This window comes from Lissotriton vulgaris, chromosome 1_2 (assembly GCF_964263255.1).
Source record: "Lissotriton vulgaris chromosome 1_2, aLisVul1.2, whole genome shotgun sequence".
Taxonomy (NCBI): domain Eukaryota; kingdom Metazoa; phylum Chordata; class Amphibia; order Caudata; family Salamandridae; genus Lissotriton; species Lissotriton vulgaris.
The window spans coordinates 188812477-188827720 of NC_141686.1; the positions used below are offsets into that span (position 1 = coordinate 188812477).

Below are 15244 nucleotides of genomic sequence, written 5' to 3' on the forward strand. Positions count from 1 at the left end.
CTTCCTAAGCGCCTTGAAACCCTCCGGGTATGTAGTGCGCTATATAAATCCCTTGACTTGACTTGACATGTCTATGCCAGAGGGAATCCTGGAGGGAAAGCCTCTGGCATTGTTTCCCTTCTTGATTCCTATCTCAATCAGTGTAAAGGAGGGGGAAACATCCTAGTTGCTGTGGATTTCAAGTGTTCTTTTGAACCACTAACACCAACAATGTAGACCTTGACCTTGAGCAGGACCTTCAATGGGATATTCCACAACTAACATTAACCCCCATTAAAAAATGGACAGAAGCTGCTTTTCAGCTAAAAGTATTATGTCTGGAGCATGGGTTACGGGCTGTAAATGGATGGGCAAAATCTGATAAGCAGGGCTCTCCTACTTACAGCAACAGGTTGCGAAGTAGTCATATAGACGACATACTCAATAAGGAACATTGGGGCATATAATCAAGGGGGTTTACCCCCATTCAGGATCATCCATCTTAGAAACTAGTCCAGCTACATTCCAAGATAAAACCTGCAGCCTTGAGGGTGGTTATGGGGGATGGTGGGTATGAAATCTCGACTGTTCTCAAATCTGGCATCTGGGCAATCTCGTTGGATATATTTAAAGGTGGTGTAGTTTTTATGGCCTTGTTATGACTGTCAATTTCTTCCATTTTATTGCCACACAACTTTCTGCGGGTCTCACCCCACGTTGATGGCATACTCTGTTCGGGGACCTCCCCTAGTTGAAGAATGTTCCCCGGTTGCTCTCTCTGAAGATAGGATTCCTCTAACCAATATCTTTCAGGTGCGAGTCAAGCTACTGCCTCTAAGATACCATATCTATTTGTTGTTGGTATGTTAAAAAGCAGCTGCCTGGGTAGTTCATGGTCTAGATTATTGAGTTGATAGGTCTGGTTCAACATTCCCCCCTCTCAACCATTCTGCCATCTAGTTTGTGGGGTTCTACTTGGAGGGTAAATATAGCCCAACGGAAGGGCCCTTATGACCCCCTCCTGTCCGAAATCATCCCTGCTTAGAATTGCTCGGGCAGCCAGTGGATTTCTAAAGTTGATCACAATACAGTCCCCCTGTGCATCTTTTGGTCTCCAGCTCACCCAGCCAACTCTGCCTGTTCAGAGGATCTCACCTGCATCCTTGTAAGAAAATTGGCTCTGTTTGGCTAGCCAGAACATGCATTTGTTTTTTTAATCCCTGATGTGATTCACCATGCCCCCTCACAAGCTCTGGTACACCCGTCAGAACAACAACGTATGTGGTTGAGGCGGGTAGTAAATTATTACATGGCAGGGCTAGCCTTTCCTTATTGACTTCTGTGCGTCTAGCGGATCCTTCCTCCTCCGGTTGTCTGTGCTCCTGCCACTGTCCAGTATCATGTACTTGTGAGGGGATTAAGTTAGCTGTACATACAGTTGTGGATCACTGGTTAGCCTGATTTAGGGCAATAACAATAGTTCCATTCTGTATAAATGGGGAGTCAACCCTATTAGTGCTGGATGCAGCCTCTCCTTCCGGACCACTAACGTTCTCATTCCCCCCAGTTAGTACCACTCGATTGCCTACCCGAGTCTTAAACAGCACTGCCAATTTATCAACCCGTTCTATCAGCAATTTGAGCTCATCATTCACAATATCCCTAACTTAGGCTTGTACGTCGGCCACTAAATTTGTAACCCATGTTGGGTGTTCGTTGTCCATCATTAGGCAACTAGGTGTTCCTCCCTCTCCAGTGTCTCTGGTGATCATTATTTCTTCAGCACCCTTCTTCCGTTTTACTCCTGATCTCACAGGTGCCTTAGGTTTTCTTTTTTTCACAGGGCATGTTGGGGCAACCCCCATATGCAAATCAGCATTGGATAGTTCATCTGAGGTTGTCTGGACCTTGGGGGGGGATCACTAGCCTGGGTTACTAAAGCGTATGTGGCATACACATCTGTTAGGGGAAAGTCTAAATTCGGGGATAACGATAACTGCCTTTCAGTCAGTTCAATTTCAGTGGCGACCACTCCTATTGCTCTCTGTAGCATCCTGTCAATAGAAGTGGGATGGGCTTTGGGCGTTGGTTGCGGAAGTGTCACTTGCTTCTTATCAGCATAGATGCGCGTACCCATTATTCTACTTACTTGGGATGTTCTGCTTGTTTGGTGTGCGTAGGATATGTGGGGTCACCTCTTATATTCCAAAGTGTCAGCAGGGGACTAACAATTAGGTGGGCCTTATACTGAACCACACAGTTCAAGAAGGGAGAAAATAAAAGGGGCTCAGTAGCACAAATGTGTGTGATACAAAGGATTAAAGCAATGACCTCAAACCATACGATGTCCAGATACCAGGTCCGCTAGTTACAAGGGCAAAAACTAAGGAGGGTGGCCAAAGACAGGTGCAGACGGGCCCGCCTTTGCCCCAGGCACACCTGTGCGTGTCTCGTGCTGCGGCCCGCAGCAGGATGAACAGCGCCTCCCAGCAGGAAACCATGACTCTGGTGGCTGCATGTCGCAATGAGGGCAGGCAAGAGTTGTTGGTTCCCCCGGGTCTCCAGATAAGCGGGGTTGTGGCAGCCAGGTGAGAGCAGGACCTGTGCTGTGGGAGCCCGCAGCAGGTTTAATAGCTCCTCCCAGTGCAGAAAGATGGCGCTGGTGGCTGGGTGCCCCAATGAGCCCAGGCGAGAGTCGTTGGTTCCCCTCTAGCCTCTGGACCAGCAGGGGTGTGGCAGCCAGGTAAGAGCTACTCACATAGCTACTCACTCATCCATACAGTCAATCACACAGCCACTTACTCACCCATATAGTTGTACACACACTCACTCACTTATTCATACAGATACTAACATGTACTCACCTATCTATACAGTCAATGGCATAAGCACACACTCTGCCATACAGCCACCCTCACATTCACTCACTCATCCGTACAGTCACTCATATACCCTATCACTCACATATACTGCCATTCACATACCCAGTTAATCACCCATATACCACTAATACATGCACTCCACTCACTCATAGCCCACCCACACAGACACTCATACACCCCTAGGTATACTCAGACAACCAATTACTCACCCATAAAGAACCTCACATACCCAATCACAGAGCCATACAGCCACTTAGACACAAACAGACAGATACAGACATTCACACAACCAGTCACTCACTCATAGATTCACTGATACACCTAATCACTCACTTAGTCACGCACCCACTGAATAATCCAATCATACACTGATACACCCAATAATTCAACTATACATCTTGGTAATTAATTTAACACTCAATTTTTTTAAAAACACTTACAGTCACTATATGATGCCATCAGTGATATCGTTTGAAATGTCATCAATGATGTCATCGGTGATGTCACTGACCATGTCATGAGCGATGTAATATGTGAGGTCATAAGCAGTGCACTGTGGGGGCATGAGGTATAGTTAGCTCACCAGCATTTTGGCTGAATTTACTATGATGAGTCTATTCTTGGCATAGCCAAAAAAACAACTAATTTTGACATGTCAAATGCCTCACTCATGGGTACGAAAGTAATGTTCGTGCCCAACAGTATTATTTCATTCTGAGGTCTTGATGAGAGGTTTACTGATTCCCTTTTTAAACCTATTGTACATTGATGTGCTTTTAGGATTTTTATGCTAAAATCGAATAGATACTTATCTATCTATATATATATATATATATATATATATATATATATATATATATATATATATATATATATATATATATATATACACACAAACACACACACACATGCACACCCACAAACACTCACACACATATATATATATTTATATATATCTCCCAGAGGCAGATGCCAATAGGTAATTATTCTGTTCTATATTGGAGTCTTTCCACAACAGATTTGGTACCCTCCTGATATAGAGTTTCCATAATCTAGTGATACTAGACCTTGCACAACAACTCTATGTGAGGTTTCTGGCAGCCATTGCAACAGTTTTCTCAGTACCCTGAGCAGGCAGAAACAGTTTGATGCTAATTTATTGGCCTGAACCTCTACTGAAAGCTTCCTGTTAATCCAAAAACCCATTCCCTTGACCTCTGAATAAGGTTGGTCTAAGTGCCGAGGTAATCCGGTCAGCTCAATTCAATCCAACGAGCAGGATGGTTTCCAACCACTGGCATTTCCGTTTTTTCTCCATTTCATTTTAGACTGAGCGTAGACATCCAGTCTGCTACATGATTTAAGCGATCTTTAAGTTTGTTGGACTTCACAATTTCTGCCAGCGTGAGAACATACATGTTAAACAGAATGGTGCTTAGTGATGAACCCTGAGGCACTCCACATTTTAGGAGGCGGGATTTGCACAACATAGTTTCTTCGCAGACTTGAAATTTTCTATTTAAAAAAAAGAAAAAGATGGAAAACCATTTTAGCCCCATCCCAGAGATGCCAGCCTCTTCCAACCTGTGAATCAGGTCAGGATGAGGGACGGTATCAAAGGCTGCACTCAGATCTAGTAGAATTAAACCACTGAACCACCTTGATTTAGAATTGATCTAGGATTGCTCTTAGTTATTCCTTAGCTGAAAGCAATGTGGTTTCTAGACTATTATAGTTAGGTGAGCTTTCCCATAGGAAAGGCGTTTTTGGGTTTCTAATAACTTTGGCATCATCTGACAAACCTTTCCCAAAAAAGAGCAAATTCACCTCTGCTCCCTCTTGGTGAGTTTCAGGTTGAACTTAAAACTTCCCATGCACAAATCAGTCAAAAAGTAGCATTTTTATTAAGGATACCTGGAGATGTGTCAAAAGGTGCCAAAGTTAATGGAAACAAAAAAAAACATTTCGAGTTTGATGCTAATTTCTTGGCCTGAACTTCTACAGGAAGCCTCCGGTCAATCCAAAGCTGTATTATGCACAGAGCGCACCGTCCCTGTTTGCGCCACGGCACACCATTCAAAAGGTGCATCAGGTGCAAACAGAGAAAGTGTACCCTAATATGCTACCCTTAGGGCAGCTGTGAACATGCGCTACCCTGGGTGCAGTGCATTCAACTGAAATACGGAGCAGCTGTTTAAAAATTGCTCCGTGTTTCACAGTGCAGGCGGCAACCTGTCTGTGCATTCAAGACAGGAGCGAGCTCCCCTTCCAGGCGGATGCAGCGGATGCAGTGAGTGATGACGTTCCCTCAAGTGGATGTCTGGGGTACATGGGACCTCCTTTCTCTCCTTCGGAGGGTTGCTATCATTTTTTGTCGCGCACTTTCAGTGCTCCTCCTGACGGCTTCTTTGTCCTCATGCATACAAAGAGGACAAAGCCTCAACGGATAGTTCTTGCGCTGGAAAGTCTCCCTTCCTGCACAAAAACAATAGTAACTCCAACAAAGGCACCCTTGCACCATGGTACATGGTTGCCTACACTGGTGCTAGGCTAGTGCTAGGCACTGCATTGAGAGAGCAGTAATGTGCCATGTGTTGATATATATGGTGCCTTCCGTCCTCTCCCTTTAGCACAGCGCAGAAAGGTGTATTGCTGGTTTGCGTGAAAAAATGATAAATATGGCCCTTCATTGCGCTACGTGTGTCACAGGGACAGATAGTAGGGTCCGTAAGGCAATGAAATCGGGACAAGTATTTAAAGGGCTCAGTGCTTTGACCTTTGTTTACAAGCAATTAATATTTTAATTTGCCAGTCATTGTCCCTGAGAAATTGCTGTAAGCCTGCAGATCTGCGTTGAATCTTTGCCAGTTACTTGTGAGTAACATAGCTCTGATTTCCTCAGTTTCTGTTTGTTTTCATGTGCTAAGAAGGAATCAAACCATTCCATTAATTATAAGCATTATAAGCATGGACATTTCCTGCTCAGTGTTGTCATTGTATAAACTTTTCGTAATCTGTGTGGGCAGTTAGGCCATACACGGCTGGTTTGTCTTTCTACTAGCAAACTTTGCACTACATTATATTAACCCCTTCGCTGCGGCCGCGATTTTACCGCTGTGTGGTAAACAAAAGAACTGGGCGAGGCCGTGACAAACCCCAGCCGTCATCAGCACACGCCCACCGCGGGGCGTGACGGCTGGAGTTCGTCACCAGCATGGGATGGGTTAATAACTGCTTCTCCTTAATGTGCCTCTGAAAGACTGATAGGGCTGGGGGGCAGTCAGTCAGTGTTCAGTGGGACAATGTCAGGTACTGTACCTTCAACTGGGCCTGGTATATTGAGAAACTGCATTTCACATCTATAAAGCAAAAAAAACACATCTTTACCGATGCTAGAAAGAAGGCATTGTGCTGCTGGCAAAAACGACCTTTCTGGCTGACGTTGCATCACATGACCCAGCGTTACCATTTCACATGATGAAGATCAAAGAACCATAAAAACGCATACAGGAGTGTTTATAAAGCACAGCATGGTGCTAAGATGTCTCTGGGAGCTGTTATTGTTTGTTGTTACCGCAACTCAATTGTAAACATTCTGTCCATCTTGGAGGGATGAAAGGCCGAGCAGACCTGTCAGGATCAGAACCAAAACATGAGGTGATATCCCAGAGATCTGTGGTGGTTACATTAGGAAACGGAGACACCAAGGGACATATTTACAAGGAGTTAACACCACCAGAACTTCACTTTTTGCGACCTTCTGGTGTTGTTACGTCTTTCGCCTTATCTACAAGGTACACGTTAAGTGGTTTAATGCCACCTTGTAATTAATGCCTCGGTTCACGCGCTCTTGGAGTGAAAGGGGCGAGCGATGGGTGCTGCAGTGGGCGTTCCACCACAACACCCATTGCTGTTTGATGCTTCCCCATATTTACAAACTATGCGGCAGCGCCAAAAATGAGACCAGGAAATACCTGCCTCAAACAGGCGAAACGAGGAGAAATGTTGTATTTCTCCTTGTATACTGCTCTTTGCATTCTGCAGCATACATGGATAGAGCAAATTACAAGTTAAGACGGTTCATGTGCAGGAAGGCGCCTCTTCATGCACCTAAACAATCACATTGTGGCACAGGCACCCTGGCAAAATAACGCTAGGCTGCCTGCGCTGGTGCTAGGTACCTTATTTAGCACCAGCCCTAGGGGTAATGCAGGAGTGCGCCGAATATTTTTAAATAGGGCTCATCCCTGCATTTTGAAACTGATGGAGCGCGGCATGACTAATTTTGGCGTAACACTGCGCTCTGCCAGTTTCTTGTACATATCCCTAAACTATTGTTAAGGTAATAATTTTGACAAATTAAAAAACCTACACCTAAATATACAACACTGCTTTTTTCACCAAACAGGGTCGAATTGAAACTTGGCGTACAGTAATTTAACTTTAGTAACACACATTATAACTTTATTTAGACAATTGACTAGTCTAGTAGCAATTGGTTTCCAGGCGATGCTATAGATTTTGAAGTGAAAATACTAATTGATCCAGACTAGAATCAATGACTTGCTGAAGGCAGAGGTGAATTGTGAGGGTAGAGGGATAGAGGTAACACCCCCGGTGAAAAATAAAATCTTAACTCTGTAGGAGCACCACCATTCACTGTCTTTGATGTAGCTTCAAAGAGACTGGTTATAGTTCTTTCACAGTCTCATCATTTTAGATCTGAAGCATTTTCAGTATTATATACAACGAAGCCATAGCTGTTGCTTTTTTATCTTGTGCAACTAACAGCCATTGGCAAACCAAAGAGTCCCGGCTTGTTGTAGGTGTAATGTTACTTGTTGTAGTAGATATCTGGATGCACTGATAGAAGCAGCAAAATACCAGTCAGGCGTCACACTATACTAAACACAGACTTTTAGCTTAGTGTTTTCAAGCCACGCCCTAAATTGCACCAGCCACGCCCTTTTGAGGGACCCCTCCCAGTTTTTTCATCCAACTTAAAGCCCTGAGGCCTCCCGAGTTTGAAGTCATTCCTGCCATCGCGGTTACTTCTTTTTCTGAGGTATTTGCACGTTTTCCAGCTCCTACACACTCACCCCATGGAGAAATCAACCATCCTCATTGCTCGTCGTGCCATACTCACTGTGATGGTGTGGGGTTGCTAAAGCGTCTCGAAGTCCTCTCAGTTCGAGTATTCCAAGGATATGTGTTGTGGAGCAGCCTCGTCTCTCTGCAGTCCTCTGCTCACTGCTTGCAGTGATAAAGCCAGCCGAGCTTTCAGACTCTTGAAGAGATTATATTAAAAAGAACAATTTCCATATATTTACTAAAGGTCAATCTTTACTTTCCATCTAATGCTTACCCTCAGATTCCCATGAGACTTCTTAGTGCATCGCGTCCAATCAGAGGCGGTCGCTGTGCAGGGTGCGGCTTCTCCTAGCCCATGGGTACTCATAAACTGTCTCTCGGGGGCCACATTTACAGTGTGGTTTGTGGCTGAGGGCTGCACCGTTGGGGCGGGGTCAGAAGGGGAGGGGGCGGGGCTGAAGCACAAAAAAAATGTGACCATGAGGTTGAACACAGGTCCCTGCAGCAGACGCCTTCGTCCACTGAGCCACCAGACCCGGCATACACACCTCTCTCTCTCTCTCCCTTCCCCTCTCTCTCTCCCTCTGTTTCACTCCATCTGTCTCCCTCCATCTGTCTCCCTCTGTCTGTCTCACTCCATCTGTCTCCCTCCGTCTGTCTCCCTCTGTCTGTCTCCCTCTGTCTGTCACCCTCCATCTGTCACCCTCTGTCTGTCTCCCTCCATCTGTCTATCTCCGTCTGTCTCCCTCTGTCTGTCTCCCTCTTTCTGTCTCCCTCCATCTGTCCCCCTCTATCCACCTCCCTCTGTCGCCCTCCCTCTGTGGACCTCCCTCTGTCGCCCTCCTCTCTCTGTCTCCCTCCGTGTCCATCTCCCTCTCTCTCTTTGTCTCCCTCCCTCTGTCTCACTCCCTGTCTCCCTCTCCTTCCCTCTCCCTCCCTCTGTCTCCCTCCCTCTCTTCCTCCCTCTCTCTGTCTCTCTTTGTCTCCCTTCCTTTCCCTACCTCTGTCACCCTCTATCTCCCTCCCTCCCTCTGTCACCCTGTCTCCCTCCCTGTGTCTCCCCTGACTGTCTCTCTCTGTCTCCCTCTCTGTCTTCCTCTCTCTGTCACTCTCTGTCTCCCTCCCTCTCCCCCCTCCCTCTGTCTCCCTCCCTGTCTCTCTCCCTCTGTCTCCCTCCCTGTCTCCCTCTCTCTCCCTCTCTCTCCTTCCCTCTGTCTCCCTCCCTCTCTGTCTCCCTCCCTCTCTCTCTCTCTCTGTCTCCCTTCCTCTCCCTCCCTCTGTCACCCTCTATATCCCTCCCTCCCTCTTTCTCCCTCCCTCTTTCTCTCTCTGTCACCCTCTGTCTCCCTCCCTCCCCCTCCCTCTCTCTCCCTCCCTCTGTCTCCCCCTGACTGCCTCTCTCTGTCTCCCTCTCTGTCTCCCTCCTTCTGTCACCCTCAGTCTTCCTCCCTCCCTCTGTCACCCTCTCTCCCTCCACCCTCTATCTCCCTCCCTCCCTCTGTCACCCTCTGTCTCCCTCTCTCCCTCCCTCTGTCTCCCTCCCTGTCTCCCTCTCTCTCCCTCTCTTTCCTTCCCTCTGTCTCCCTCCCTCTCTGCCTCCCTCCCTCTCTGTCTCCCTTCCTCTCCCTTCCTCGGTCACCCTCTATGTCCCTCCCTCCCTCAGTCACCCTCCCTCCCTCTGTCACCCTCTGTCTCCCTCCCACCCTCTGTCTCCCTCCCTCCCTCCCTCTGTCACCCTCTGTCTCCCTCCCTCCCTCTGTCACCCTCTGTCTCCCTCTCTCCCTCAGTCTCCCTCCCTCCCTCTGTCACCCTCTGTCTCTCTCCCTCTCCCTCTCTCTGTCTCCCTCCCACTGTCTCCTCTGGCTGCCTCTCTCTCTCTCCCTCTTAGTCTCCCTCCCTCCCTCTGTCACCCTCTGTCTTCCTCCCTCCCTCAGTTACCCTCTGTATCCCTCCCTCTCTCTGTCACCCTCTGTCCCCCTCCCTCTTCCTCTCCCTCCCTCCGTCTCTCCCTGATGGCCTCTCTCTGTCTCCCTCTCTGTTTCACTCCCTCTGTCAACCTCTGTCTCCCTCCCTCTCCCTCCCTCTCTCTCCTTCCCTCCCTCTGTCATCTCACCCCGTGTGTGTGTCAGCCCTCAGCCCGGGCTGACACAGCTTCCCCGGCTCACACACACAGGTGTGTGAGCTTGGGACCATTTAAAAGACCATTTACATGTTAATTAAGCTTTGTTTTTATTTCACCTCTTAGTGCCCCTGCATCGCCACTCTGACAATCAATGGAATCCCCGGACCCCCACAGAGCAGAGTCTCTCCGAGTCCAGGGGTTTGCTGACACAATTACATTTTTTTTAACTCAGGTACGATGTCTGAAAGGTCCAGGGGCCACTAAGGAATGCTTGCCGGGCCGCTGGTGGCCCGCGGTCCGTACTATGAGTACCGGTGTCCTAGCCTCTCTGCACAGTGAACGTGAAGTGAAAAGTGGCTCTTTTTTCTTCCTTTGATTTTCTTTCAGTGCACTACCTTGTTAATTATTTTCATTCACGCTACCCCAAGATAGTATCCGGCCACGTCAAGGGATATAGCATTTTACTGTCGTGTAGCCCCATGTTTTCGGATCATCTTATTCAGGGGCTTGTCCTTAAATGTGTGAGCTACACAACAGTAAAATGCTACTATCTTGGGGTAGCGTGAAGCAAAATAATTAACAAGGAAGTGCACTGAAAGAAAAACAAAGGAAGAAAAAAAAGTCAAGAAGAGAAGTGTGAGAAAAAACAAAAAAGGTCAGAAAGAGAAACAAATGAAAAAGGAGGGGCTGAAAAGAAGAAAGGAGACCGCAGCCATATATTCAGGGTCACAAGATGGTGAAAATATAAGAAGAGAGAGGAACAACATTTAGAAAGAACTGGAGTAGGGATAAGGGTGGGCAAAGAAATCATATGAGAAGAAAGAAATTAAAATAAATAGGAAGAGAGATTATTATGAATTAGCATTTCTAGTGCGCATAGCTAGCCAGAATCATCCCAGCGCCAGACAAGAGGCGAAGTCATTTAATTTCTTTGTGACTGTCAATTGTAGATTATTAAATGGGGTGAGAGGAATGTTGAACTTCCATGAAGTCAGACCCCCAGGTCTCGAGCACCTGCTTTATTTTATCTATTAGTGCTTCCTTTTGAAGCTAACTTAGTAACTATTTTAGGATGGCGCTGGTAGCTTGCCGGCGCCATCCTAAATAGTTACAACTTCAAGCTTGAAGGCTTGAACTTTTGCCCCCCAAATCCGCCGCTCGTGGATTTGCGGATTTTCGGTAAATTTGCGGGAGTTCGTGGATTGCGGATTTACCGAAAATCCGCGAAATCCGCGAGTGGAACTGATTTTGCGCTCACGCTTAATCTTCCTCCTGTGGTGGTTCTGCGGATCCGTGGGACGGTGGCGAGGGCAAGGCTAGCGGAGCGGACTGGCGGGTTGGCGTGTAGAACGTGAGGCGGTTGTTGAGGTATTCGGGCCCAAGTCGTGGAGAGCCTTGTGTGCCTGGGTGAGGAGTCTGAACGTGATCCTCTTGCTGACGGGGAGCCAGTGCAGGTCCCTCAGGTGGGCGGAGATGTGGCTGTGTCAGGGGATGTCCAGGACGAGTCATGCTGAGGCGTTCTGGATGCGCGGGAGTCTTTTCTGTAGTTTGGCTGTGGTCCCAGCGTAGAAGGCGTTCCCATAGTCCAGGCGGCTGGTGACGAGGGCCTGGGTGAACGTTTTCCTGGTATCCGTGGGGATCCAGCAGAAGATCTTATGGAGCATGCGGAGGGTGTTGAAGCAGGAGGAAGTGACGGCGTTAACTTGCCTGGCCATCATGAGGGAGGAGTCAAGGATGAAGCCCAGGTTGCGTGCGTGGTCCGTGGGCTTGGGTGGGGGGCCCAGAGCAGGGGGCCACCAGGAGTCGTCCCAGGCGGAGGTGGATGGGCCGAGGATGAGGACTTCCGTCTTGTCTGAGTTCAGTTTCAGGCGGCTGAGCTTCATCCAGTCTGTAATGTCTTTCATTCCGTCCTGGAAGCTGGCTCTGACAGAGGTGGGGTCGTTGGTGAGGAAGAGGATCAGTTGGGTATCGTCGGTGTAGGAGATGATGTTGAGATTGTGCTTGCGTGCGATGGCTGCGAGGGGGCTCATGTAGACATTGAAGAGGGTGGGGCTGAGCGAGGAGCCTTGGGGTACGCCGCAGATGATCTTGGTGGCTTCTTTGAGGAAGGGCGGGAGACGGACTCTTTGGGTTCTGTCGGAGAGGAAGGAGGTGATCCATTCCAGGGCCTTTCCTTGGATCCCGGCGTGGTGGAGGCGGGTTGTCAGGGTGAGGTGGCAGACCGTGTCGAATGCGGCTGAGAGGTCGAGCAGCATGAGGGTGGCGGTTTCTCCGTTGTCAAGCAGGGTCCGGATATCATCGGTGGCTGCGATGAGGGCGGTCTCGGTGCTGTGGTTCACTCGGAATCTGGACTGCGATGGGTCGAGGGAGCCGTTCATCTCGAGGAAGGCTGCCAGCAGTTTGTTGACGGTTTTCTCGATGACTTTTGCGGGGAAGGGGAGGAGCGAGATGGGGCGGACGTTCTTGAGGTCTGAGGCGTCTGCGGTGGGTTTCTTCAGGAGGGCGCTGATCTCTGCGTGCTTCCAACTCTCCAGGAAGTTGGCGGATGCGAAGGAGTTGTTGATGATGTCCCGAAGTTTGGGTGCGAAGATGGAGTCGGCTTTGTTGAAGATGTGGTGTGGGCAGGGATCGGTTGGGGAGCCCGAGTGGATGGTGTTCATCGTGTGGTTGGTGTCTTCTGTGCTGACCGGGGTCCAGGCGCACAGGGTGGTGGTGGGGGGCGATGGTTCAGTGGCAGTGTCCGAGTTCTGAGCGCCGAAGCTATCGTGTATGTCGGCGATCTTGCGGTGAAAGGAGGTGGCGAGAGAGTTGCAGAGGTCTTGAGAGGGTGTGATGTCGTTGTTGCTGGCGTTGGGGTTGGAGAGCTCTTTCACGATGTTGAAGAGTTCCTTGCTGTTATGGGTGTTGTTGTCCAGTCGTTCTTTGAAGGATGACCTATTGGTGGTGCGAATCAGCTGGTGGTGTTTACGAATGGCGTTCTTGAGGGCTGTCGTGCTCTCCGTTGAATGGTTGTGGCGCCAGGATTTCTCGAGGTCACAGCAGGATTTCTTGGAGTCTTTGAGATCGGTGGTGAACCATGCAGCTTTCTTGCTGTTGGGGTTGCTGGGAGGGTTTTTCAGTGGAGCAAGGGCATCGGCGCAGTCGGTGATCCATTGTGTGAAGTTGCGGGCTCCTTCGCTGGGGTCCGTGGTGTTGGTGGGAGGGTTTTGGCTCAGGGAGGTGGTGAGTCGGACAGTGGTGATCTTTCTCCAGTATCTTCGGGGGTTAGGCGGGGGCGGTGGTGGTCCATTGTTTTCCTGAAGTTGAAGTGTATGCAGCTGTGGTCTGTCCAGTGGAGCTCGGTGGTGTGGCTGAAGGAGATGTGGTTGCTGGAGGAGAAGACGGGGTCGAGCGCGTGGCCGGCGTAGTGGGTGGGGGTGTTGACCAGTTGCTTGAAACCGAGGTTGGCAAGGTTGTCTAGTAGGATGGTGGTGTTGTTGTCCTTGTTGTTCTCCCGGTGGAAGTTGAGGTCTCCTAGGAGGATGTAGTCGGGGGAGGGGAGGGCGAACGGGCTGATGAAGTCTGCGATGGCTTCGCTGAATTGTGTGCGCGGTCCCGGGGGTCTGTAGATGAGGGTCCCTCTGAGGGTGGTCTTGGGGTCGGTGTGGATCTGGAAGTGAAGGTGCTCTGCGGCGGCGAGGGTGTCGTCGGTGTTGGTTGTGACGCGGATGGTGTTTCTGTGGGCGATGGCGATGCCTCCTCCGGTCTGGTTGACGCGGTCCCTCCGGATGATCTTGTAGCCGTCCGGGATGGCTATGGCGATGTCGGGGGCTGAGATGGTGTTCATCCAGGTTTCCGTGAGGAAGGCGACGTCTAGTACGGTTTTGTCCAGGAGGTCCCAGAGTTCGATGGCGTGCCTGTGGACGGAGCGGGTGTTGAGCAGGATGCATTTGAGGTGGGTATTGTTGGCAGCTGTTTTGGCTGGCGCGGTGCAGGAGCGGGTGGAGGTGAAGTTGCAGGCGAAGGCTCCGTGGGTGCATTTCGGGGTTGCTTGGTAGCAGGCTGGCTGTCGGCCAGTGTTGAGTGCGTTGAGGGTGGCGGTGTCATAGCTCAGATGGGTTGGCTGGCTCCGGAGAGGACCAGGGGTTCTGGCGCTGGGCGAGGTCCAGGCGTGGCTTGGCGCAGACGGGCTTGCCTTTGGCGCGCCTTCGGCACGCAATCGGCACGCCCGCTGCGCGTGGCCGCTGCGCGTACGTGCGCTCCCCGCCATTTATGGCCAAGTGGGAGGGAGGAGCAGCTGGGAGGCGGGAGCGGGGGGCGAATGGGGAGTGGGAGATAAGGAGGAGGGGGCGGGCCGCAGGGGAGCAGCAGCGGGGAGCGGAGGGGGGTGGAAAAAGGGCGGGAAAGAGCGAGGAGACCGAGGGCGAGCCTGGGGGGCAGGGGCCCAGGGGGAGGCGGCATGGGGAGAGGCCAAGCAGGCCAAGGAGGAGGCAGCAGGACGAGGGGCCAAGCAGGCCCAGGAGGAGGCAGCAGGAAGAGAGGCAGATGCGGGAGCAGCGGCGGATCTGGGCACACGGGGGCCGTGCGGTGAGTGAAGTGACGGGAAGGCGGAATGTTCTAATAGCCTTATAGCTATCTGTTGCGGACTATACCGACCATTAAAGTCCTGTTCCCTTGTTAAATCCCTTGATTAGGGTCTTTAATGCTGGAGTAGGCCTTTAATGCACAGGTGTAGCCTGCTACAGTGAGCAATAAGGCTATAGCCAGACCAGTAAAGAGTCAATGACACAGACTGCATGAGTAATGTAGTGGAGGGTACAAGGGAATGAGTAAGTAGAGTTGAATATTAGGGTAGGTGGAACAAGCAGGGAATGTGGTAGAGAAGTTATAACTAGTGGGAGTGAGGTGTCTAATGGTAGATAAAGAAGGCAGCAAGCAGGATTTTTTATATTTTATTCATCTATTAAAATTCCAGAGAGAATATATATATTGACTATGATTACTCTGACTAAAGAAGCACACATCATTTAGAAGCCTTTGATTTATTAATGGTTAAAGACAGATTAATAGACTAGAGAAACAACATTTGCTGAACAAGGTTTTCTTTGTGCTAAAGGTGAATCGAAAAGGTAACATGAAATTTCTGAACACAGCAGACATTTCATGTACAGTTGCATGCATTACAATAGCA

General features: G+C 49.6%; 1 protein-coding gene across 1 annotated transcript in view; it reads right to left on the minus strand.

Annotated features, from left to right (window-relative positions):
- Window positions 1-4180: 4180 nt before the first annotated feature.
- LOC147734876 (alpha-N-acetylgalactosamine-specific lectin-like) overlaps window positions 4181-15244 on the minus strand; it is a 124130-nt gene continuing 113066 nt past the window's right edge. Inside the window, exon 7 of the mRNA XM_086952519.1 lies at window positions 4181-4376. Within this exon, the coding sequence (XP_086808645.1) occupies window positions 4181-4376 (196 nt within the window). The remainder of the gene's footprint in view (window positions 4377-15244) is intronic.